Source organism: Canis lupus, chromosome 4, assembly GCF_003254725.2.
Source record: "Canis lupus dingo isolate Sandy chromosome 4, ASM325472v2, whole genome shotgun sequence".
NCBI lineage: Eukaryota > Metazoa > Chordata > Mammalia > Carnivora > Canidae > Canis > Canis lupus.
Genome location: NC_064246.1, coordinates 67392477 through 67417250, shown reverse-complemented (window position 1 = coordinate 67417250; position 24774 = coordinate 67392477). Strand labels below are relative to the sequence as shown.

Here is a 24774-nt window from a genome sequence, read left to right as displayed (position 1 = left end):
AAGAAAAAATTATTGCTCAAATTGAAAGTAGTTTGAAAATTTTAAAAATATATGACACAAAAAATATTTCAATTTATTGGAAAAAGAATGGCATGTTAACATACGGTACTGGCACGACTAGCTTTCCATCTAGGAGAAAAGAAAGTTGGACTCTTTCCCACTGCATTAGAAATAAATTCCAGATGGATAAGACTTCAATGTAAAAAAGAGCAATAAAAACTTAAAATTCAGGATAGAACACTAGCTGTATGCAGGATTCAACCTAGAGTTGTGAGGTATCTTTTTAACCAATATGGAAACCTCAGATACTATATAAAGAAATAAAGACTTAAATGACTTTCTTAACAACAACACAACAAAAGTACAAACAACAGGAACACCTGGGTGGTGCAGTCAGGTAAGCCTCTGACTCAGTTTCAGCTCAGAGCATGATCTCAGAGTCTGGAGATTGAGCCCTCCACTAGGCTCAGTGCTCAGAGTAAAGTAGGCTTGAGTTTCTCTCTCCCTCTCCCTCTGCCCTTCCTTCCTGCATGCACATGCACTCCCTCTCTCTCTAAAATAAATAAATAAATCCTTTTAAAAAGTACAAACAACAATAAAACAATTTTTCATGTTATTTTGTCACACAAAAGTAAAAAAACAAGTAATTCATTTGAAAAAAGTGTTTTCAAATACCAATGTAGGTTTTTAAAAAATTTTATTTAAATTCAATTTAGGTCACATATACTGTGTTATTAGTATACATTGGTAGGTTTATATACTACCACAAAGTGGGATTTATCTCAAGTATGCAAGACTGGTTCAACATTCAAAAATCCATTAATTAAAAAAAAAAATCCATTAATTTAATCCAGAGTACCAACAGACTGAAAAGATGATCTTATTAGTAGATGCAGAAAAACTATTTAACAAGATCCAACACCCGTTCATGATTTAAAAAAAAAAAAAATCTCAGTAAACTAGGAATAGAGGGCATGTACTCAACTTAATTTAAAAAAAAAAATCTATAAAAGCCTACAGCTAATACCATACTTAGTGGTGAGAAATTAGAGGCTTCCCACTAAGATCAGAAATGAGGCAAAATAGCCTCTCTCACCATTCCTTTTCAATATTGAACTAGAAGTTCTAGTTAATGCAATAAGACAAGAAAAGGAAATAAAAGGTATACAGATTGGAAAGGAAGAAACAAAACTGTCTTTGTTCATAGATGACATCATCTATGTAGACAATCCCAATATTTGGGGAAAAAAAAAAGAAAAACCTGGAACTAATAACCAATTACAGCAAGGTTGCAGTATACAAAGTCCATATACAAAAATCAATTGCTTTCCAATATACAGCAATGAAATTTGAAGTTAAAACACAATGCTATATACATTGACAGCCCCAAAATGAAATATTTAGATATACATATAACAAAATATGTATACGATCTATATAAGGAAAACAAACAAAAAAAAATCTGATGAAGTAAATCAAAAAAGAACTAAATAAATGGAGAAATAGTCTATGTTCATGGATAGGAAGACTCAATATTGTCAAGATGTCAGTTCTTCCCAACTTGATCTATAAATTTAGTATGATCCCAATCAAAATTCTGGCAAGTTATTTTATGGATATTGACAACTGATTCTAAATAATTCAGAACTAGAAATATTGTTATCCTGGTCTAGTGTCTGATTCAGCCTTGTCACTTGTCCCAGTTAGTCACTGAACTCAAGCCCTGGACTCTATTTCACAATGGTTTTGAATTACAATCTGGGTGCACCATGCTACTCCTGGCCTAATTTTAGCTCTGAGCACCTTTTATGTCTGTCTTACATACAGATCCTAGCTTTGTTTTGAATCCTCATCACACCTATATCAGAATGGGCTCTTTCCTGGTCTAAGTATATCTGCTTTTCCCTAAAATGCCTAGAAGTTAACAAGAATGAGTACAAAAACTTGTCAAGCACCGCTCCTTCTTTATTATCCTGAGTCAGGAGATGATTTTTGGTTATACACAAAAAGATACCAACTATGGTAGGTCTGAAACAACAGAGCAAATTAAAGATGCAAAACATTAATACATTTCATTCATTTTTTTTCTTATTTAAGTTTTACATGAAAAGACATTAAGTGAATTTAACTATGCTCTCAATAATGTTGCTATAGGATAAAACCTTCCTCCATTTTTAGCTTAGATATCTAGCTTAAAATATCACTTATCTTCTCTTCTGGCAGTGGTTTTATTTCCCTTACCCATTCTGTAATACCAATTAGACTAATCCTCAAATATGGATCAATCTAACCATACACCTGCTTTATTTATAATGTTACAGTTACTGAAGGCTATTGGTAAAAAGTCATATTAATTAAAAAATGCTACGTACTAGGATGCCATCTGGTGATTTTTACACAGGTGAAAATGAACAACTAAAAAGAAATGCTGATCTTATGAAAGAAAAGTTAAAATCTTATGAACAGGTGAGTTTATGTATTTTTATAATCAATGAAATTCCTGTAGAGCATTTGTCTTCTCAAATTAGAAAACAAGGGGAGTTGTTCTCATTTAGGAAGACAGCCAAAATTTGGAGAGGAAATAGATATGTATATATGTGTGCCAGGATTTTTTTTTATGATAGGCACACAGTGAGAGAGAGAGAGAGAGAGAGAGGCAGAGACACAGGCAGAGGGAGAAGCAGGCTCCATGCACCGGGAGCCCAACGTGGGACTCGATCTCGGATCTCCAGGATCGCGCCCCGGATCTCCAGGCGCCAAACCGCTGCACCACCCAGGGATCCCTGTGCGAGGATTTTTTAAGAAATAAGAGTTTGAAGGATTCTGGTCTCTTTGCGGACTATAATACACTAATATATCACTTACATTACTTTTTCTTTTCAAAAAGGGAAATGCAACTCTTTTGTTACATGTTTTTAAATTACATTAATAGAATTTTTACTGTAGCGTATACCCTATTTTTTTCAAAGATTTTATTTTTAGTAATCTCTACACCCAGTGTGGGGCTCAAATCCACAACACCCAGATCAAGAATCAGCATGCTCCACTGACTGAGCCAGCCAGGCACCCCTAGAGTATATTCTATTAACACTTTTAAACTTTTTATTATAGAATAAATAAATCTTTAATCTTTCTAATTTGAGTAATCCATTGCAATTTATCACATCATCCAAATGAAGGGAGATTTTTATGTGTATCACCAATTATTTTATCTCCCAAAGGCTAGCATACTCTCTGTTACTTTTTCTTTTCTTCTGTAGAAATGGCATATGGCAGCAATTATAAAACAGATAACACAATGCCTAGAACATAAAAAGTACTGAGTAAATATCAGTTCCCCCTGCCCTTTGTGAGGCATATTATGATCATTTTTTTCATCTCCCAAGAGCCAATATGTCAAACTCTGACAGACCTAAGATTTCTAAAACTCAAATTGGATCTGTATCAGCCTGAGAACTCCAGCTTGAAGGATCATTTCCAAATTCAACATGCTCCCTCACTTGAGATAATTTAAATATCTATGGAATATATCCCACCCTTTATTTTTCCTTTCCTTTATGCCTTTCTTTTTCTTTCCCATTCTTTTCATACTTGCCTTTAAAGCTCAACTATATATAGTTGAGGGTATATATATTCTGGGGCAGAAAGAGAAATGGGAGAAATTTTTGCCTTTCTCTTCTAAAATATTAAGCCATAGAATGTTGCTTTGCCTAGGGTACTATAGTTTTCAAAGTGGTGGAAATTAAAGAGAAAACACTATAATCCAAGATTCAGAAATTCTTAATTAGCAGCTGTTCAAAGCAAGCTAAAAATAACCTCAATCCAATGAGAAGTCTCTGATACAAAATGTCCAGGCACATCTAAAACATATGGAGAACTGTTCTCTAGGAAAAAACTCAAGAGGTACTGAATGGCCTTATTTTTAAGTCTGGAAGAGGTTTTGTAACTTGTATATAGAAGATCCTTAAGTATAAAAACAAAAACACAACCAGAGGGCTACCCATTGAAATGTATAGTTCCCAGAAGGAAAATGAAAAGAAAGCAACCAAGGATAATTTGTTGCAACTTGGTCCCCTTAGAAAGAATCAGATTCCTCAGAACTAACACAAGCTAAAGTTGGGGGGAAGAACCTAGTCAGGTATAGCGGGCCTGAGCCCATACATTAAAATAACCTTTATGCCTGGAGGCTAGAGTGAAAATCCTGTCTTTCCAAATTAATGGAAGCTTTCCATTTCAGTGGTGGCATCTTCAGGCAGCAAAATCAATGAGGAATGAAAACAGATTTATCTTTTGGGTTTCGCAGAGCAGCAAATGCTTAGTGCATCTAGTTGAGTTGGGAGTAATTTATAAAAGCCACTCTGTAGCTGCCCACCTAGAAATCTAGATACATGCATGTGAAAAATGGCAATTTATGAGATTCACCCCTATATTCATCTACCAAGCTTAAATCAAAGCCAATGATTAGATAGGTTTGCCTATTCCTACAAGTTGCCAGGCAGGATGAGTAGCACAAGTAGGTATCCGCAGTATAACCCCTTGAACTTACATCATCTCGGCAAATATACCTCTATTTTTAGTTATAGATATCTAACCTGCTCAATACCCCCTGAATACCTGTTGAAAGCTGGGAACAGGGATGCCTGGGTGGCTTAGTGGTTGAGAATCTCCCTTCAGCTCAAGGCGTCATCCCGTGGACTTGGGATTCAGGCCCACATCGGGCTCCCTGCTTCTCCCTTTGTCTATATCTCTGCCTCTCTCTCTCTCTGTGTGTCTCTCATGAATAAATAAATAAAATATTTAATAAGGAAAGAAAGAGAAGATAGGAAGGAAGGAAAGAAAGCCATGAACACTTTCTGAGAAAAAGTGCTCAGTGGTACACATGCATACATACCTGTGTCTAAGTTTCATACGATTTCAGAAAATTAATGGATCTTTAAAAACTCATTTACTGGGTCTAGGCTAGGAGATTTTACTTAAATAATTCTTATTGGCATCTTATTCATTCAACAAATATTATCCAGAGATATACACTAGGAGTTGGAGATACAATGGGGAGTAAAAACAAAGTCCCTGCTTTTATGATGTTTACTTTAGAAGGTTTTCTTGAACCTCTTGCCTTCATTAATGTACCTTTATTAGTATCCTACTTTACTTATATTCTTTCTTCTTTCCTTTTTCCTACCTACATCTTAGGCTGTGAGTGGTTTCTTTATGTAGAAACATCCCTCTGGAAAAATTGTAAATTTTATCTTTGGGGGCTTTCACTTCCCAGCACATCTCTGAATGCCTCTCTCCCCATTAGTGCAATAATCACTTCTGTGCTTCAGCAATCTAAGAAACCAATCTCAGGCACCTGTTGAGAACTTCTCAACTCCCAAATTCATCCTTCTCTAGCCTCCTCCTCATAAAGCTAACCCTTACCATGGATAGTGTTTAACCTCCTTCTGGGAATTAGGAATGTATATATAATTTTCAGAAACAAAACTTAAGAGCACATTCACAGGATTCATCCTATGTTAGGTTAGGGTTGCCAGTTACCAAACAGAACCTTCTATTGGCTCTAAAGTATAGCATTGGCTTTAGTGGACATATTTTAATGCTATTGTGGCATTTATTCATACAATTAACAAAATATTTTGAGCATCTATGATAAATAGTGATGACGAGTATTCAGGAAGCAAAGATAAGACATTGTCTCTAGATGGTTTCTATCTCCTTGGACCAGAAATTGATCTTTAAAGCTGATTATTCAAGCAATTGACAATATCTTTCCCCTCTAAATATGATTACATATTAAAAATTAACATAAACTTTGAGAATTTCACCTTTCTAATTAATGGAAAGTTGTGTACACATTTAATTGAGGAATGAATATATATTTTAATCTTTAGGAATATCAGAATAATATTGCCAAACTTTTGAGTGAAATGAAAATCAAAGAGGAGGGACATAAGATAGAAATAAGGAAACTTCATCAGGACATGCAGGAGAAAAGTAAGTTTTTTGTTTTTAGCTGACTGAATATTAAGACATAATTAAATAATTTAAATGCATGTATGGACTTCTTTCAGTAATTGCCAATATTCTTGAATGAACATTGCCTTGATACATTTTTTGAAAGATTTTATTTATTTATGTAAGAGAGAGCAAAAGAGCACATGCATGAGGAGCGGCAGAGGGAGAGGGAGAAGCAAGCTGCCCACTGAGCAGGGAGACTGATGTGGGGGCTCAATACCAGGACCCTGGAATCATGACCTGAAGCTGAAGGCAGGCACTTAACCGACTGAGCCATTCCAGTGTCCCTGCCTTGATACATTTTAATTTAATTTTGTACCTTTCTATATGTTTATTCAATATAAATTACAACATTTCTAAACTAGATTTATGGTTTTTGCACTTAACATTACTTAATATGAAGCAGTTAATGTCCTTACAAGATTATAGTGAAATGTATAATTAATAACTTTGATATTTATACACCCTGCATATGGAATATTATTTCAGTAATGAAATTTCCTTCTCTCACTAAAGCAGGTTTTATGAACTTATTTTGAATTAACTGGTTTCATGAAAATAATAAAAACTTTTCATAGTATGGCTCATACTTCTACATCTATAAACTTCTAGGAGAAAGCATAGGAGATAATCTTTGTGAACCTGAGTTAGCCACAACTTCCTAGAAAGAATTAAAAAACACAAACAATAAAGGAAAAATTCTAAACTGAATTTTATCAAAGTGACTAACTTCTTTCTTTTTTTTTTTTTTTTTTTTAACTTCTGTCTTTCAATATGGTTAAGTACTAGGCCCTGATCCTATAGACTCAATATGGCTCAAATTCATTGGGGAAAATGGAAAAAAGAGTCTCAGCAGAGAGAAAATAAAAGCCAAGACATATAGAGGGGGAGACATAGGACATTCTAGGGAATAATAGTCCATTTCCTACCTTTTCTTTGCTCCCACAGAAAGGTTAGCAAGAGAAGCCTAAAACCGTGGCTAGGGCTGGATTCTTTGATCCCTTAAATTGTAAGATAAAAAATGGGAAGTGATTAAAAGTTCTTGAGAAGGTGATGGCCATACTTTGAGGTGTGCTTTAGGAAGACTAATCTGGCAACAGCATGTAGGGTGTAGGGACTTGTGATTAAGAGCCTGGACACAGTCCAAGTGAGGAAAAACCAGGCTTGAAACTAAATAAGTAGTAGATTAGTCCTGGATGGAGAACCTTTGTTAGTGGAGCTAATCAATAATTGATTTTCTTTTCTTCCTATAGTCAGAAATTTCCTTGAGGCTCCCATCCTGGATGACATGGTGTCATTAATAGGAATAGGAAAGTTGAGAGAAGAGGAAATTTGATGAAGCATAGACATGTGGTGTGACTATGACAGAGACCTAATCATGTAGAATAGAGTTTAGCAAGGGTTTCATGTAGCTCTAAAATCATCCAGTAATTTGGAGCCCTCTATACCTAGGAATCCAGGCTTTGTGTCTCTCTCTAACCTCTCTAACCACTAAGTCTCCTATTTATTCTCTCTCATATATGTGTGTGCGTGTGTGTGTGTGTGTGTATATATATATGTATATATATATACACTACATATATATATATATAACTGATGTTTAAGAATACAGGTCAGTTTATTTGTTGAAAAGCACTTCATGGGACACCTGGGTGGCTCAGTGGTTGGGCATCTGCCTTTGGCTCAGGGCATGATCACCTCGTCTGGGATGAAGTCCTGCATTGGGCTCCCTGCATAGAGCCTGCTTCTCCCTCTACCTATGTCTCTGCCTCACTCTCTCTCTCTCTCTGTCTCTCATGAATAAATAATTTTTTTTAGAAAAGCACTACATGGGGGTGCCTTGGTGGCTCAGTTAGTTAATCGTCTGCCTTTGGCTCAGGTCATGATCCCAGGGTCCTGGGATGGAGCTCTGCATTGGGATCCCTGCTCAACAAGAAACCTGCTTCTCCCTCCCCCCACCCCAGCCCCTCTCCCCAGCTTGTACTCTCTCTCTAATAAATAAATACAATATTTTTTTAAAAAAGCATTTCATGGGTAATCTTTATGTCTCAAGCATTTTGCATGGGCTTGTCAAAAATATATAAAAGCTACCCTGCATACAAATGGTTTCTAAAAGATATGTTTTTATTAATAAAATTTATCTTATAGATTATTTAAAATGCTAAGAAATACAAGCTTATAAGCTTTTTGAAATGTTAAGATGAGTTAATTTTATTTTTGTTCAGTTGAGTCAAATGAAGAAAAACATAAAGAACTGATAGAGAAAAAGGAGCTGGAAATTTCAGAGTTAAATGCAAAGTTAAGAACTCAAGAAAAGGAAAAACAAAGTGAAATAATCAAATTACAATTAGAGGTAAGTGCACAAGTCTGCTAAATTTGAAGATGCATCTCTTAGTCGAGACTGGACTTTGGGTTTTTTTCATCACAGTGAGATAAATTTCAGGAGTAGACCCAACTCACACACACACACACACACACACACACACAGCCTCACTCTCCATCACAAGCAGTTCTCAAACATCAGATAATGGTAGCTACCCTGCCTTTCAGCACTTGGCCGGAAGGTAGGACTCTTCAGTTGTTCAAAGGGTCCTGTTTTCCACAGAGGGTACTGTTTCCTCTGAGACTGGAGATTTGTGATTTCCCCACGCTTTGCAGCTGAGTCTATGTAAGCTTCATAGGACTACCATTCCAGCAGTGGAGATAATGTTTCTAGTCCTTAACATTTTTCTCTCCTCAGCAGAAACTGTGATACCACAGTAAATCAATTAGAAATTCCTTCAGCTTTTAAAAATTGGTAAGTGGCTCCCTAATAAACGTATAGAAAATACTTATACGGGCAGACAAACCAGTTTTTTTTAATGTTAAAGGGACTTCAAATAGTGCATATCAAAGGCTACAGTTCCAGTTCTAGGTTCCAAAGCCTTTTCAGGAGGTTGTTTAACCTATGTCAGAATCTCAAAGACATAGATGTTTTGACAATATATTTGTTCTTTAAAATTTTTTTCTTGCTTCTAATCATCTCCACTTCCATCATTCTTCCATTGCTCTTTCCCAGCCTGACTCCCACTTTACTTTATGTAGTCAGAATTCACCAGCTTCATTAAGATAACTTCCTATTCATGTTCATGAACGTTTGGTATCTCTTGGTGAGGTACAATGGTGAAATCTGTAGAATCTTTGAGCAAAAGGGGACTGATGTTGACTTGAGAGGCATTTTGCTGCTGCTACCATCTCTGGTCAAGTATGCCCACAACCCACAGAAAGGATGGGCTGAATAGCCCACTGAGATACAATAGGCTATGTTTCAAGATCTACCCACAACCCACAGAGAGGATGGGCTGAATAGCCCACTGAGATACAATAGGCTATGTTTCAAGATCTACCATCAACTTCCAATCCATTTACTGAAAATGTGCATTTTGTTTGATATCTGTACTCTGTCGCTGGAGCCCAAGTCTATTGTTATACTGATACATAGAACGCTCTTCATTGTTCATCTTCATTGTAGATATCCATTTCCCTCCGTAAACCAGAACACAATCCAATCTCACAGTTTGTGTTTAGACCACAGAGAGACTACACTGAACTCAGCCTGTAGGGAAGAATTATAATGGAAGATTTTGAAGAAAAAAATATATATATATACATATATATGCGTGTGTGTGTGTGTGTGTGTATGACCTGTAAGAATGACCTGTGAGAATTTTTAAACCTGATTCAGTTTAATGTCAAACCAGTAAGAGTTCAAACTAAATCAACAAAATGGTATACAAATTCTACTACTTAGCCTCAAGGGTTTTACAGAAGGGTATAGGAGTTCTTATCCCATGACTGTTGACTACACTATGTTTTCTTTTTATAAAAGGACATTCATGGTAACATGAAAATATTTTTATCCATCTTTAAGTTAACTAGATTCCCAATCCTGCTTATCTAGATTCTCTACCTAATGTCTTAACAAAAAGATTATGCTGACTCTATCCCAGAATCTCTAACGTACTGCCCAGGCATTTGGTACTTTTTAAAAACTCTCCAGGTAATTTTAACATGCAGCAAAATTACTCTTGATTGAGTGTTCTTTGCTCTTTCTTAAAAACTGTTTCTTAAAGAAAGACTTCTGTATCTTATGTTATACAGAGAATATACTTAAATTATAGGTGTGTTAAAAAAAATATAATGGATTATGCTAAGAGCTATAGAAATAATTGTTTCTAGTTGTCTAGCTAGAATGTTCTCAATTAACTTTCTTTTTAAACTTGATTCAGTTTGATGCCAAACTAGCAAGAGTTCAAACTAAATCAAAACCATATCCAGATTCTACTATTTTGCCACAGAGTATCTACAGAAGGGTATGTGAGATTTTCTTCCTTAGCTATTGCTTAAGAAAATAATCTTTTTAATGTGTTTCTATAAAAGCTATCTAGTATTTACTATTAATGTACTTAACAGTTTTTCTTAAAATATATCACACAATCAGAAAGGTACTGAGTTTTGAATAATCTTTAAAGGTCACTTTCAATTTGAGGTGCCTGGGTGGCTCAGTTAAGCATCGAACTCTTGATTTCAGCTCAGGTCATGATCTCAGTATCATGAGATTGAACCCTCCATCCAGCTATGCACTCCGCATGGAATCTGCTTGAGAGATTCTCTCTCTCTCTCTCCTCTCCCTTTCCCTCTCCTTCCCTCTCCCCCTCCCAACTGCATGCAGGTAGAAGCATTCTCCCTCCCTCCCTCTCTCTCTCTCTACCTTTCTCTGTGTGTGTGTGTGTGTGTGTGTGTGTGTAAAATAAATAAATAAAATCTTTAAAATTCACTTTCAATTTAAAATAATAAATCTTAGCAGTAAATTAAAACGTTAGAGAAGTTCTTTGACTCTGGACCATCTAAGGAATTCTATAATATAGTCTGAACTCAAGTTGACCTACTATTCTGAAGTTATTTAGGCACTCAGATAATAGATTTTTGTTCAGATCCTCCTTTATGGTTTATAACTTTCAGCTATATAGAGAGGAGGGAATAAATCAGAAGAAATGGTGCTAATATATATTTTGATATCCTTATTCCAGTTTTACTCCATAAGCCTCCTAAAAATAAATTATAAACCTTTCAAAATAAGCTTTTATTTATTTTTTAAAGATTTTATTTATTTATTCAGGAGAATACACAGAGAGGAGAGAGAGAGAGGCAGAGACACAGGCAGAGGGAGAGCAGGGTCCATGCACAGAGCCTGACGTGCTACCCGACCCCAGGTCTCCAGGATCACACCCCGAGCCGAGCCGAAGGCGGCGCTAAACCACTGAGCCACCCGGGCTGCCCCTAAGCTGTCTTTTAAAATATCTACTTAAACCAGAAATGCAGTTTTTGTTGTTATTTTATTGTGTCTTGTATTCAATCTTACTATTTCTGAATAGCAATAACAAATTTATTTGTTTTATTTAGAAGCTTCAACATCTTCAAGAAGAAAAAAACAAAGAGATTGCAGTTCTCCGTAATACCATTCACGATTTAGAGCAACGCCTCTCTCTTGACAAAGATTCTCAACTTAAACCTATTGGCACAGGTTCTTACCTTAAGCGTAGACGGTTTTGATTAGGGCAGTAAATTCATTAGTTGCTACTCAATTTCTCTAAAAGCAGTTGAAAATTTACCTCTATCATTAACATATTGCCTAAATAATAATGAGAACAGAGAGCTTTAAACTTTTTAAATTGAGTTTATTTAAACAAATCCACATTTGGTCAATTATGCACTACATTCTTGCTTAATAGTATTAACCATATAGGAGTTCAGGTTTATAGGACTTAGTTTACCTATTGAACCATCATTGACTATGGAAATACTTTCTAAGCAATCAAGATATAGACAACATTCTTTTATCTTTTCCATTACAACTTTCAAGATAGACTATCTCAAATTTTAAAGAGGGTGATACAATGCTAGATAAAGAAACAAGATATAAAGGCTTCATGTATATGTGATAGTAAAAACCAAGATATGACTCTTAGATATACAAAGTGTAAATGGATATTTAAAATATTTGTGTCAGTATTTCTGGAACCTAAAAGATAGAATTCACTGAGTTCTTTAAAGGTTTAATCAGTTAAAAATGTAAGATTAAAAAGACTAAATGTTTTTTTGAGAAATAAGTAAAGAAAAAAATGGAAAACATGTCTTTGTTGTTCTTCCTCCATTCTAAATTGCTAACTATCCAACAGAAACCCCTAGGTCATAGTTTATGTCTCTGTTTTCATTAATGCAAGTAGAATGCTGGAAAAAGAAAAAGAAAGACATATTAACCAAATGCTGCAATCACCTTTTATAATAAAATAATGAAAATATGGTTTGGGTCAAAATTTCTCTGACTTAAACTTTAAAATTTGGAGGCCAATATAATAGATTTCTTTGTACAAATCCGATTCTTATTTTTGGATCATTATTATTGTGGTAGCTTGTAAAAAGCTGGAAATGAAATTGTCTAGGCTGACTTGGGGAATATATCCTATTTAAAGTATTTAGTATGTAAGTCATTTTCACATTTTGGTCTTATATTTTCAGCTTCAATTGGTGCTGGCTTCTGTGGGCCTGAGCTGCTGACTTGCTTGTCATGCAGCTGGAGGCCAACGTCACTGTCAAGACTCAATGACGTTCTCCTCTGCCCAAAGTCCCTGTCAGCTGCATAAAGAGGGGAGGGTTTCTTTACATTGTCAGGTGATTGCAGACCCTGTCTTTTCAAATATCAGATGTCGTCAGTGTCAGCATCAGCTGCTAGGGGCCAACCCTGAATCTCTAGGCAATTTGCAGAGTAACTGGTTTCTACATCCCTTTCGTCAGAGCTGATTTTGTGGAACAGAAAGTTGTAAACTTTCACTTCCTGCTGGCATATCTCAGTTGTCTGGGTGGCCCTGTCTCTGGTGGTCCTTGTGCTTATGGTGGCGATGAAGGCCTTGAGGTGCAGGATGCTCGGAAACATCTGGTTCTTCTGGTTGCTGATTCTCTGAAAGCTCATCATTCCCATGAGGCATCAGCCGATGCCAATGCTTGTGATGATGATGATGATGATGGTGAAGGTGGTGGTCATGGGGATGTGGTTGGGGAGCCTCAGTTGTGCTTTCCACGGTGCCTGAAGATACCATTTTACAGACCTCTTCATCTTCCAGGACCTAGAACAAATTTATAATTACTTATCAACAAGTGTATAGATTTAGCAGAAGTGCACAAAAAATTATCTGTAGAGCTAACATATGTAAAATTCAAACCAGCTACTTAGGATTGAACTTGCTTTGTTTTTCTAACCTCTTATTAATGAGATAAAAACTTGATATCAGTTTCAACACCTAGCCTTTTTAAAAAATTTGGTTCCCATTATACCTAATTATAAAGTGCTTCTTGTGCAAAGTTTGCATTTAACCAAAGAATCCTCAAGCATCTCACAAAAGAATTAACATTAATGTTTTGCAAGTAGATAAAATAGAGCATAAGACAATTAAAATTCAGCAGTTCACCTAAGTTTCCATACTGGTTAAATCAACAGCTGAATTCAAATTTTCCTCACCAAGAGAATTTCCCAAATTTTTAAGAATTCTGAAGAATTTAAGAGATACGTAAGGCTTAAAACGAAAGCAAACCACTGAACTTACATCTGCAAAAGTAAAACTAAAACTGGCTAAATAACTTACATTAAACAAATACCAAATCTTAAAAGCAGTAGAACTACATGGAACCTTTTACACCTGTGTCAATCTACTCTTCTGTTCAAATTTAATGTTATATCCTGAAGCAAACCAATTCTCTCTGAGAGCTCAAAAATGCCAATAAACTCTCCTCAAAATGGGTTGTTTTTCATGCCTCAGCTTATGTCAGGAAATGTTTTGAACTTCACTAATTTTGCTACTGTGTCTCTACTGTAGAGCTGTCAGCTGCAAGTAGCAAATTACTGCCCATCTTCCACTGAGCAAAAGATTCCATTCTGCATCAATCTGTTAATTTGCTGCAAGTCTTTTTTTTTTTTATTATTGTTTCGTGTGCCCATACATCATAGGCTCAAAGCTTACAGATACAGCAATATCATATGAAACTTCTACCTAGAGTGATTTGTAAGTAAAGTTAGAGAGTATTTGGTCTCTCAAACTGATTTTCTAAGTGGTATGATTCAGTGTTTTGAAAAGTTAAAAATTCTACTGGATTTTGCGTACAATTATTAAATGCTATATTTTTTGGTTATTTCTGAATTACTTTTGAAAACTTAATGCAATTTTTAAAGTTTTTATTCAATTTCCAGTTAAGACAACAGTGTATGTTGGCAAATCAAACTTCAAAAAATATATACAAAAAAAAAAAAGACAACAGTGTAATATTAGGTTCAGGCATACCATACAGTGATTTAACACTTCCATACAACACCTGGTGCTCATCACAACAAATGAATTCCTTAATCCCCATCACCTTTTTAACCCAATCCATCTGGTAACCATCAGTCTGTTCTCTGTAGTTAAGAGTCTGTTTCTGGTTCTTGGTTTGCCTCTCTCTCTTTTCTCCCTTTGCTCGTTTGTTCGTTTCTTTTTTCTTTTTTTCTTTTTTTTTTTTTTTTTGCTTTATTTTTTATTTTATCTTATTTCTTTTTATTTTTTCCAAGTTTTTACTTAGATTCCAGCTAGTTAACATACAGTGCAATATTAGTTTCAGGTGTAGAATTTAGTGATTCATCAGTTACATATAACACCCAGTGCTCATCATAAGTACCCTCCTTAATCCCCATCCCTCCATCCAGCAACTCTCGGTTTGATCTCCACAATTAAGAGTCTGTTTCTTGATTTGCCTCTCTTTTTGTTCTCCCCATGTTCATTTGTATTTCCCTGATGATCAGTGATGTTGAGCATTTCTTCATGTGTCTGTTGGCCATCTGTAATATGGCCATTTCTGGGCTGAAGGCAGCGCTAAACCAGAACCATTTCTTCTTTGAAAAAATGTCCATGTGTACTGCCCATTTTTTAATTGGATTATTCATATTTTTTGGCGTTGAGTTTTAGAAGTTCTTTATATATTTTGGATACTAACCCTTTATTAGATATGTCATTTGCAAGTACCTTCTCCCATTCCATAGGTTGCCCTTTAGTTTTGTTTCCTTCACTTTTGAAAATTTAATAATACACAAAATTTGATAAACTTAGTAACAAGCTGATAAATGTTTAAAATGCACTACATAATGCTCTAAATGTTCAGATTGATAGTAGTCTAATTTCAAAAATCAATTACTATATTTTGTTGATCCTACAATGTATTTTTTTTCACATTTTGTTTTTAAAATCAGAATGCATCCTACTGTTGATGGTGACATTGCATCCTACCTTTACTGATAACATTTTTTAATAGTACATAAATTAAGGTGTCATGATTGATGGCATCTAGGACACAATGAAATAGGAATACTCTTAATTTTTTTTTTGGTATATAAGATATATATGGTATATTATTCCTATTCACAAGTGGTTTGTAAATTTTAAGCATGTTATGGGAAGTGTTTCTGCATTTGTTTCAATATAACTGAGTATAATTATACTATTAGGCACTTGCAAAAATGCCAAATACTAAAATAAACCCAAAATATGAGGAATCAATATAGCTAGCATTTATAAGCACTTAATAGAAGTTAAACATTGAGTTAACTCTTTATTTGCACCTCAGACTTCCCATTTTTAAAAGCGGTAGAATAATTTAAAAAATAATAAATAAATAAATAAATAAAATAATTTTTTAAAAAGCAGTAGAATAAGTTTCACAGGATTATAATTAAGATTAAAATGTGGAAAATTATATAACTATAGTAATTAATCTGTTGTGCTTCATAACAACTAAATTAGTTAATTAATTCATTAAAAATTGAGATTGCTTTTTTTACAACTGGAAAAATCTGAAGGATGTATAGCTCACAAACAAAATTCAGAATTATTTTTAAACCTGAGTTCAAATTTTGCCAATTTGCTCTATTAAGGAAAACTGTTTGGAATTATTTTCAACATTGGACAGGGGGAGGCTAGTTAATATAAATTAAAATCCATTCCTTGAGTATCTTTTTATAAATAGTATTTTAAAAGAGAGCTTCTCCTAACAAGGAAGAAATATTCTCACGGTTAAGAGAGAAATATCGGTAACGAGTAAAAAACCTATTCCAGGGCAGCCCAGATGGCTCAGTGGTTTAGTGCTGCTCTCAGCCCAGGGTGTGAACCTAGAGACCTGGGATCGAGTCCCACGTCGAATTCCCCGCATGGAGCCTGCTTCTCCCACTGCCTGTGCCTGTGTCTCTTTCTCTCTGGGTCTCTCATGAATAAATAAATAAAATCTTAAAAAAAAATCTATTCCACTGTTAAATAAACATGGCGATTCTAACTACAGAATAGGCAGCCAGTGTAAGGGCTTCCTGGAAAAGCTGATAGTTTTACATCCTTGATAAATTAAGTAGCTATCTGGGCCCCAATTCCATTTTGGGTAATGCCATGAATAAGCTTTGCTATCACTATGCTCTTGTGTGAACATATTCAGGCTATTACAATAATGTTATTTTATGTTGGCTGAATTCTTTGACCACTTTGAACACATGCAACATCATTTGGTGGTATTTGAAATATGCAATCTACAAAATCTACACTGATTTTGTCTTCAAACTCCTCCTAGATAAAAGCAGCAATACAGATCTTGTAAAGATGTCTTACAGTATGTTACATAATAGAAAGAGGGGGTAATTATAAAAATTACTGTTGTCGTTTATTTTTCACATACCAACAGAAACATTGATTAGCTAACTAGTCATGAAACACTAACTTATTTAGATATCTCTTAAAAGATTTTCTCTTTTCTCCCAGTGAAAATAATTGAGAAAAATAAAATACCGTGAGAGAGCAGTTTCCACATTTCTCTTCACAGTAAGCCCTCTTAATGGCTTCTTCTACATATGGAAAAGTTAGGAAGGAGTAAGGCAAACCAAGATGATATACAAGACGGCCACATCTAAAAAGAAAAAAAGAAATACAATATCATTACAACATTTTCTGTATCATGATTGTACTCAAGCAGTTTGGGTTAGATATTGTTGGTTTAATGGTCTTTTTTTTTTTTTTTTTTTTTTTTTTTTGGTTTAATGGTCGTTTTAACTAAGACCCATTCACAACTTCAGTAAATTTCCTTGAATGGGGTCTCAAATGAGCTCCCTGACACTGAATACCAGCTTAGGTCACAGCACAACGACAGTAAGTCTAACCCTAGCATTTCAAAATGTTATAGATATGCCACTATTAATATCAAAACTACATAGTTTAGCTATTGTGACTTGGTCAAATATAATTTGGTAATAGACATAAAATCTACCAATGCCCAAACCACCAACCTATCATAAATTGGGCTCTGCAAATCACATGAGGTTTTCATAACTGCTATGGCAGCACAAATTCCACACAAGAAAAAAATCACAGTACAACAAAAAAGATCCTCATGTCTTGGTCCCACTTATTTAAAAAATATATCTGATGCAACAAAAAATTTCAGTATAATGAAAGAAATGAAACTATAATACTTGGTATTCTCAGAAATAGTGGAGTTGAAATGTCCTTCTTGCCTACATTTTACCCAGCATATATAATATTATGTGAATATCAAGGAGCTACACTTTGCAACTATCTAAATTAGAAGTTTGCAATCCTAAAAGAATATATAATATTAAAAATATTTAGAATAAGATGAATTAGGGCTTAGGCCTAAACAGAGTCTGGCTTCACCATTTCTGAAAAGTCAGAAAAAAACAGCACCAACTAATCAAATAACGTAAGCACTGAGGTTCCTTCAAAATACAAATGTTTTATTCATTCATGGGATCAAAAGCAGATTTATGCAGATTTGACATAAATGATTAACACACTCTATAGTTCAGAAATTCAGGTATGTAGCTTTTATACTGTTAATCAGAGTAGAGATAAGCAAGTGATCTGCAAAGTATAGTTATTCATCTGCAAAATTCTCAAGTTAGATTTGTACATGATATACAAATTGATCCTTCTTTTTCAAGATGCCAATCTATGGGGGGAAAATGTATAGTTAATTTTCTCTATTTCCCTACAAGAATGGTGAATTCTTTGCACAAAAGAGTCATTTCAAAAACATTAAAACCAAACATTCTAATGTGCTCACTCTGAGTACCTGGTAATAAAACAAAAGAAGATTTCTTATTTCAAATCACTTGCTATTAAATGAAAAGCAGGTTATATTTTAATTTGGGGTGTGTGTGTGTGTGTGTACATACCTGTCATATATGAGGAAGTCATCCTTTTTCCCATTTAAGAGAGTCCAGACATCTGTTTGATTTTCTTCTTGTTGATAAACAGGAATGTGCTCTGAAACCTTATTTTTAAGATACATATATTTTAATTGAGAAGAGAGTCCTTGATGATTAACAACAACATAAGAGATGTTCAAAAATCCTTCTTTCTCCAGCTTTACCCGCAGGTCTTCCAATCTAAAATATTTGGGAAAAATACAAAAAAAGGAATAGTCTCATTTACTCTATTAGAGATTTCTCTCTCCTTGCTATTTTTCACATGAAACTCTTTCACTATTTTTTACTTATCTCTTCTTTGTATTGTCGTAAAAAATTAAAACTTCTGTTTTTTTCGATTTATTGAGCAATTGTGTTCAGTTAATACCAAACACCAAATGGTTGCACAAGAAATAGCTCATTTGGTCCTCAAATTAATAATACAAAGTGTGTATTTTTTAATCCATCTGACAGAATATTCTACCCAATAAATACTGAATAACCCAACAAATAAAAAAACATTTGTTATACATATAATTTATGTACACATATATATGTTAAATGACACAAGACATTTGGTGGCAATCTAGTGTTGATTCTACTCCAGCAAAGCACAGTATTTGCTTCCTGTATAAAAATAACTTACATATTTGCAGGATTATGTTTTAGAATATTTCCTTACACAAGTAATACATATTTAGTAGGACATTTATAAAATATAGGTCCACAAAATGAAGACAATTGTTCTATAATCCCAGGAAAACCACTATAAATTCTTTTGGTGTATATCCCCCTAGTACTTTCTTCTAATATGTTTTATGCAAACTTGTATAGTTTTTCTAATAAACACATCTTTTCCATTTCTATTTTTATTTCATGTATGTATGTATTTAATAGCTTTCCCCTTGAGAAATCCTAGACCACAGAAAGCCTCTCACCTGGATGCCTGCAGTATGCACAGGTATCAGCTGGCTTGAAGAAGAGCAACCACTGTCACTGAACCACTTGAGTTCAGCATTGGATTTTGATCCCTTATGCTCCAGGCTGGAGGTTGCTTACAAAAGGAGCTTTGTCCCTGGCTCTCTGCTCCTCCCCACGGGAGAAGACAGAGAGCCAGGGCAAGCCCCAGGCTTCTCCACATTGCTGGGGTTGTCCTGTAAAAGAGGAAATCTTTCTGTCATCTTCACAGGTGACCTCAAAGTCATCACCAGGAATTTCTATAAAGACAGCCAGTCCAATTCACCTTCCTATCAGTACCTAGCCTGTGAATTCTATCCCAGCGCTGCTAGCCTCATTATGTTGGGTCTCTCTGCACCAAATCTTCCCAGATGGAGTACAAAATCAGCCAGAGGCAGAGGAGTTATCAAAGTATCTCCTAACTACCTGGCTTGGCAAGATATTTTAGTAAGTATGCAATGGAGATTTGCCTGAACAGGCAGCCAAGTACTTGTCTAGGAGAAGATAAAAGTTTAGAAAAATTTTGAGATAGCCCCTATAACCAAATAACATTCTACAAATGATTTTGTTTTTAAGATGCACCAAGTTCTGGCTGCTGCTTTCTATCCTCCACCAATCTAAGAAAAGGAAAGGGTAAGTAGGGAGTCCTGCACAGAAATGGAAAAAGTCAGCATGGAAAGAGAACCCAGGAAGAAAAGAGGTGGCAAAAAGGACAATTTGCCAACCTGAAGGTGGCTTACATGGGGCTCTTCAGGTTCAAGCATTCTGTTTTTATAAGTCTCTTTGGTACAGCTCCCTTCTGTTCCTCTAATTCTTTAAAGTCTAACTCTATGTAAACAATAAAGGATATGAATCTTTTCAGGTATAAAAGCACCTGCCAAAATGTTACTACCACATCCCAGATAAATATGGACCAAAGAAGAAACCTAACCAAGGAAAACAGTTGGAAATAACTGCCCCTCTATCATTCCAAGCTCACTGCAATTTACACTCAGTCTACATACTGACTACCATGACTTTCAGGAAGTTTCTGTGACTAGGTGGCATGCTCTTGGGTAAAAAGATGCCCTCTCTGGGTAGAAAAGTTAAATATCTGACCAGAAATATTACCCCAAATAAGGCTAACTCTCTCAGTAGACAGGTACGCATAAAATAGGTGATTTGTAGAGAGGTTGTGATAATAAGGAAGACATTCAGCAGAGATGAGCCGAAAAGAAAAATCCACCCAGGAACAAGCTTATTCTGATATAAAAGTCTGTGGAGAGCAATCAGGACAACATTCTAGAACTAGGAAGCTGGCACACTTTCAGACTGGGATAAGTAAAAGAACTTTTGTAAGGGGTAGGGGAGGGAATGCGGAATAAGTTACCTAGAGTGAGCCCCAAATTAAGATGGGTATAGAAAGGCTAGAATCAGATTGACTGGAGCTCTCATGCACTGGTACATATAGATAGAAGTTTTAAAAACCTGACCAGGGGGATCGCTGGGTGGCTCAGTGGTTTAGCACCTGCCTTTGGCCCAGGGCGTGATCCTGGAGTCCTGGGATCAAGTCCTGCATCAGGCTCCCTGCATGGAGCCTGCTTCTCCCTCTGCTGTGTCCCTGCCTCTCTCTCTCTCTCTCTCTCTCTCTCTTCTCTCTCTCTCTCTCTGTGTGTGTGTGTGTCTCTCATGAATAAATAAATAAAATCTTTTAAAAAATAAAATAAATAAATAAACAAAAACCTGACTATCTTTCACATCATTTAACACGAACAAAATTCCTACCTATATAGGATATCTTGATAAGAGCCTAACAAAAGAGAAGAGAGAAAAAAATTAAATGATTTATTAAGGACACCCAACTATTCTAATATTTTTAAGATCCTAATATTTAAAAATAAAGGCTATGTCTGGACTAAATCTAGGGAATTTCTTTAGCTAGTATTTATATTGATGGTGCAAATTACCCTCGTCATAGCTAATCACTCATTGAGCATTTACAGAACTCTACCCAAGTGGTATTAAGCACCTCTGTATATCATGTCAGTTAATCCTTACAACTATGTGACCATCATCCTCCTCTTCTGCAGCTCAGGAAACCATGGCTAAGAGAGAGTTAGGCATCTGGCTCAACTCCACCTAGCTAGTAAGTCACAAAAGAGACTGGATTCAAACCAGTTCTGCTAAATCCAAAACATGATCTCTCAGCTATTAGATAGATCACCTCTAACAACTACAGTAGCCAGGGTTTAGTTAGTTTATGCCCTAGGATGGCAAAGAGAACATCAAAATAATTCAAGCTGTTTTGTTTCTTACTAGAATGGAGAGATTTCCCCTACTTTCTAGAATATAATTTCAGTAATTCTGGAATCTTCAGAATAAATTCAGCACTTGGCATGCTCACTTTACCATATACATAACTTACACACTTTCAAGTGGCTAAATATAAATGAAAAGACTTTTTTCCCTCATTTCGTTTTTTGATTAAAAAAAGGCATAAAGTCATTGGCAGAGAGTAGTGGATTATGGAGTTCACACAAATTTTCTTCTTTTGTTATGATCAATAGGCTGTTCTACTTCATTTTCTTAACATCATTTTTTACATAATTAACATTTGATTATAATTATAGCTATCAGATAGCCATATAAAATAATGAGGATAAGTAAATGGGAATTATTGGAAGCTGTTGAAAGTAGTTGTAAATTTCACTAATCTCAACACTTTTCGATCACAAAACTAGATTTTTTTTTTTTTTTTTACCAAATACAGGCTTACATTTGTTTTAAATTCCCCATTAAAAGGCAAAATATGCAGAAACTTTTTCCTGAACTTCAGACTGACATCTGAGGGTCCTTCCTCATTCACCTGAAAGCCCCACTTACCTTGTACACTGCAAAACTTTGCGTTTAATTCCAGGCCACCTGATTTGACATGGGTTTTAACTCTTTTAAGGGCAAGCACTTCTGTACAATGGACAGAACCTGTTCTCTCCCACCTGCCACCCCAGCTCTCTTTATTTTTTCCTGAAACTCTCACAATATCCCTGGACATTTCTACAGCATGTAGAATGGCCATATTTCAGTCTCTACCCTTCAAATCCATGGGCTGATTTTTCCTTAGAGTTCTCACTCTGCTTTTCAGTGGGAGATATTTAAGCTTGAACATGCAATACTGCTTATATAACAACACGACTGTTTGCAGAGTAACAGCATTCCATTTCTCCAGCCTCCCCTGCTCCCATCTTCAAGTGGAAGGCAGGCAGCAATCAGAGGACTGCCTAGTGCCGGGGCCAGAATCTCACCCACCACACCCAATTCCAGACTCTTTTGTTCTCTTTCTTCTATATTATTTCTATTTTATTTACCCATCTCCCTTTTTAAAAAAATCTATCCTGTCTTTAAAAATGACGGAAACATTTCATCAGACTCAAAATCAAATTATTTAGCCAACTCTAAAGGAATCAAATATTGGCAAATGCAAAGTTCCTACTTACACAACCCCTTCTGACCAGGCTGCTTCCCTTCTCTTTTCTCAGCTCTGCAGCTCTTCCAAGCCCCAGCCAGAAGCCCTGGTATTTATAGTCCTGTTGTTTACCTCTCTCCAGCAATAGTCCAAAGTTCATTGCCCGCTCTGACTGTGACCTTGCAAGCAGAGCAAACTCTTGAACTGATTATTATAAACAACTTAAAAGAAAGGATGTGCTGCCAAGCATAAAATAGGGGGAAAGTTTTTTTGCAATTACTGATTTATTTCCTATCCTTTTTAGTCACCCCAGTATCTAGAATTTAATGGTACAGTCGGGGGCGGGAGGAAGGGCTAAGGGTAAAAGGGCCTCCAAGTCATGTTCTTTTTCAAACTATAATAGGGAAAAACATTTGCTGAGCCAGCAAGTTAAGCTGCTGCTTTTTTAAAAAGGAAAAAAAAAGTTTTTCCTTTTGCTCTGTTGTGGCCAGGTTATCCTAACCCAGACTGTGTGAGCTTTGTTAGAAAAGTCACCTGCTGTTCCAGAACTTTCCGATCTCCTGTGGTTACAGACCTGCTTGGATTGTTTTGCTGTGTTTAAAAGTTGGATCTGTGTGGGATCTCAAAGGACCTCTGCTCTTTTCTTTTTCATTTAAGAAAAGGAACAAGAAACGAGGCCTTGTAGTTGAGGGAAACCAAACCTCATATAATCATCACAGACATCTTACTCCTTGGAAGGCCTATGCATCCTGCTGAATTTTTTAAGAATAGAAAGAAATATTTACAAATAAAAGTACCATACAAATAAAAGCTTCTAGAGGAGTAGTTGGACATGGAAAAGGGTATAGAAATTTTAAATTTTTCACAAATTAAATTGAAAATTCTTACTCTTTCAGAAAGAGGTAAATTCTTTCTACTGACTGCTACACGTAAGCACACCATGGTGTATAAGGTAAGGAGAAATGCCAAGTGATGGTATCCCTGGAAAGCGATGGTTTTCAAGTAAGCCTTGCCTTTACTATTAATGTATTTTGTCCAAACAAACCCCTATTGATGATTGTGTGCTGGGTACTGTTGTACCACGTGGCGGTAAAGACAAAGAGACTCACATGTTAGCCTTCCCACAAAGAAACATCAAATGAGAAGCCAAATTGTTTACTTGTGCTAAGTAGTAGCTACTAACCATTTTGGGTTCCAGATCCTTTTGAGAAATGCTTAATTTCTCCCCAGGGGAAAAAAATGCAAACATCCAAACTTGCTTTTTGAAAGACTCTTGTATGAAGCAGATAGTCCCCCCCCCCCCCCCCCCCCCCCCCGTAGCTATTTTCCTTGACAAAGTACCTGAATAGTCATCTTGGGTCTGTCTGCAGCAGGAAATCTAGTATTTTGCCATCACCTCCTTTCTTTACAAGTGGTTTTAGCAGCTGCCTCCTGCCCCAAAAAGGTTTCCCCTCACATGTGTATCTAGCTACAAAGCAAAGTACCCAGGATTGTGTGTGTTCAATCCAATGTGTGTCTAAAACTCCAGGTGGCAAAAGGAGAAGATGAGGAGCTTATGATATCTGAGGGGGAGCCATTCTTAACAGCCTCCCCTGCGCTAGGCAACCTGGGACCAGTCAACATTTTTAAGAGAGCAGAATTTTCAAACAATCCTTGATTTGATGTTAATCAAATTACATTAAATCAGATTAAATCAAACAAACAGTTATTAGGTGCTTATGCTAGGCACAGTGCTAAGTTCCCTTGTTCTCAAGGATCTCAAAACCTAATAGGGTAGGCATACAAGTAAGCAGGAAAACAAAACAAAATGAAAACACTGTAAAGTGTGACAATGTCCAAATGGCTGCATGCACAAGGTCCTGTTAGGAACTTGGAAATTAAAAAAGAAGCATCTTAACCCAGCCTAGAGATAGGGCCAGCATGCTAGATTGGTGAACTTCAAGCAAGTTCAACAGGAGCTTTCTTAGATTTTACCCTCTACTTCAGACTACCCACCAAATCTGACCACAGCACTATCTAGAAAGCTTTTTTGGTTCCAATTTGTTTTTTGTTGTTGTCG

The 24774-nt window shown here is 35.7% G+C and overlaps 2 protein-coding genes across 4 annotated transcripts in view; one reads left to right on the top strand and one right to left on the bottom strand.

Moving 5' to 3' along the window:
- Positions 1 to 20934, top strand: part of CCDC152 (coiled-coil domain containing 152) — a 32016-nt gene extending 11082 nt beyond the window's left edge. Inside the window, exons 4-9 of one of the 3 annotated variants that reach the window (XR_003131622.3) lie at positions 2402 to 2466; positions 5892 to 5994; positions 8241 to 8368; positions 10284 to 10367; positions 19506 to 19720; positions 19850 to 20934. Coding sequence is in view for 2 of the 3 variants with exons in the window: in XM_025436238.3 (XP_025292023.1) it covers positions 2402 to 2466; positions 5892 to 5994; positions 8241 to 8368; positions 10284 to 10367; positions 11458 to 11607 (530 nt within the window). In the remaining variant the exon portion in view is untranslated. Of the gene's footprint in view, positions 1 to 2401; positions 2467 to 5891; positions 5995 to 8240; positions 8369 to 10283; positions 10368 to 11457; positions 11941 to 19505; positions 19738 to 19849 lie in introns of those variants that run through there. The other 2 variants (XM_025436239.3, XM_025436238.3) reach the window with 2 other exon arrangements.
- LOC112652643 (selenoprotein P) lies at positions 11712 to 22808 on the bottom strand. The gene is made up of 5 exons (XM_049109296.1): positions 22749 to 22808; positions 19255 to 19470; positions 18305 to 18517; positions 16902 to 17019; positions 11712 to 13178 (listed from the first exon to the last, which is right to left on the bottom strand). The coding sequence occupies exons 2-5, from the start codon at positions 19455 to 19457 to the stop codon at positions 12531 to 12533; spliced, it is 1182 nt and encodes a 393-aa protein (XP_048965253.1). The 5' UTR covers positions 19458 to 19470; positions 22749 to 22808; the 3' UTR covers positions 11712 to 12530.
- Between the last annotated feature and the right edge of the window lie 1966 nt (positions 22809 to 24774).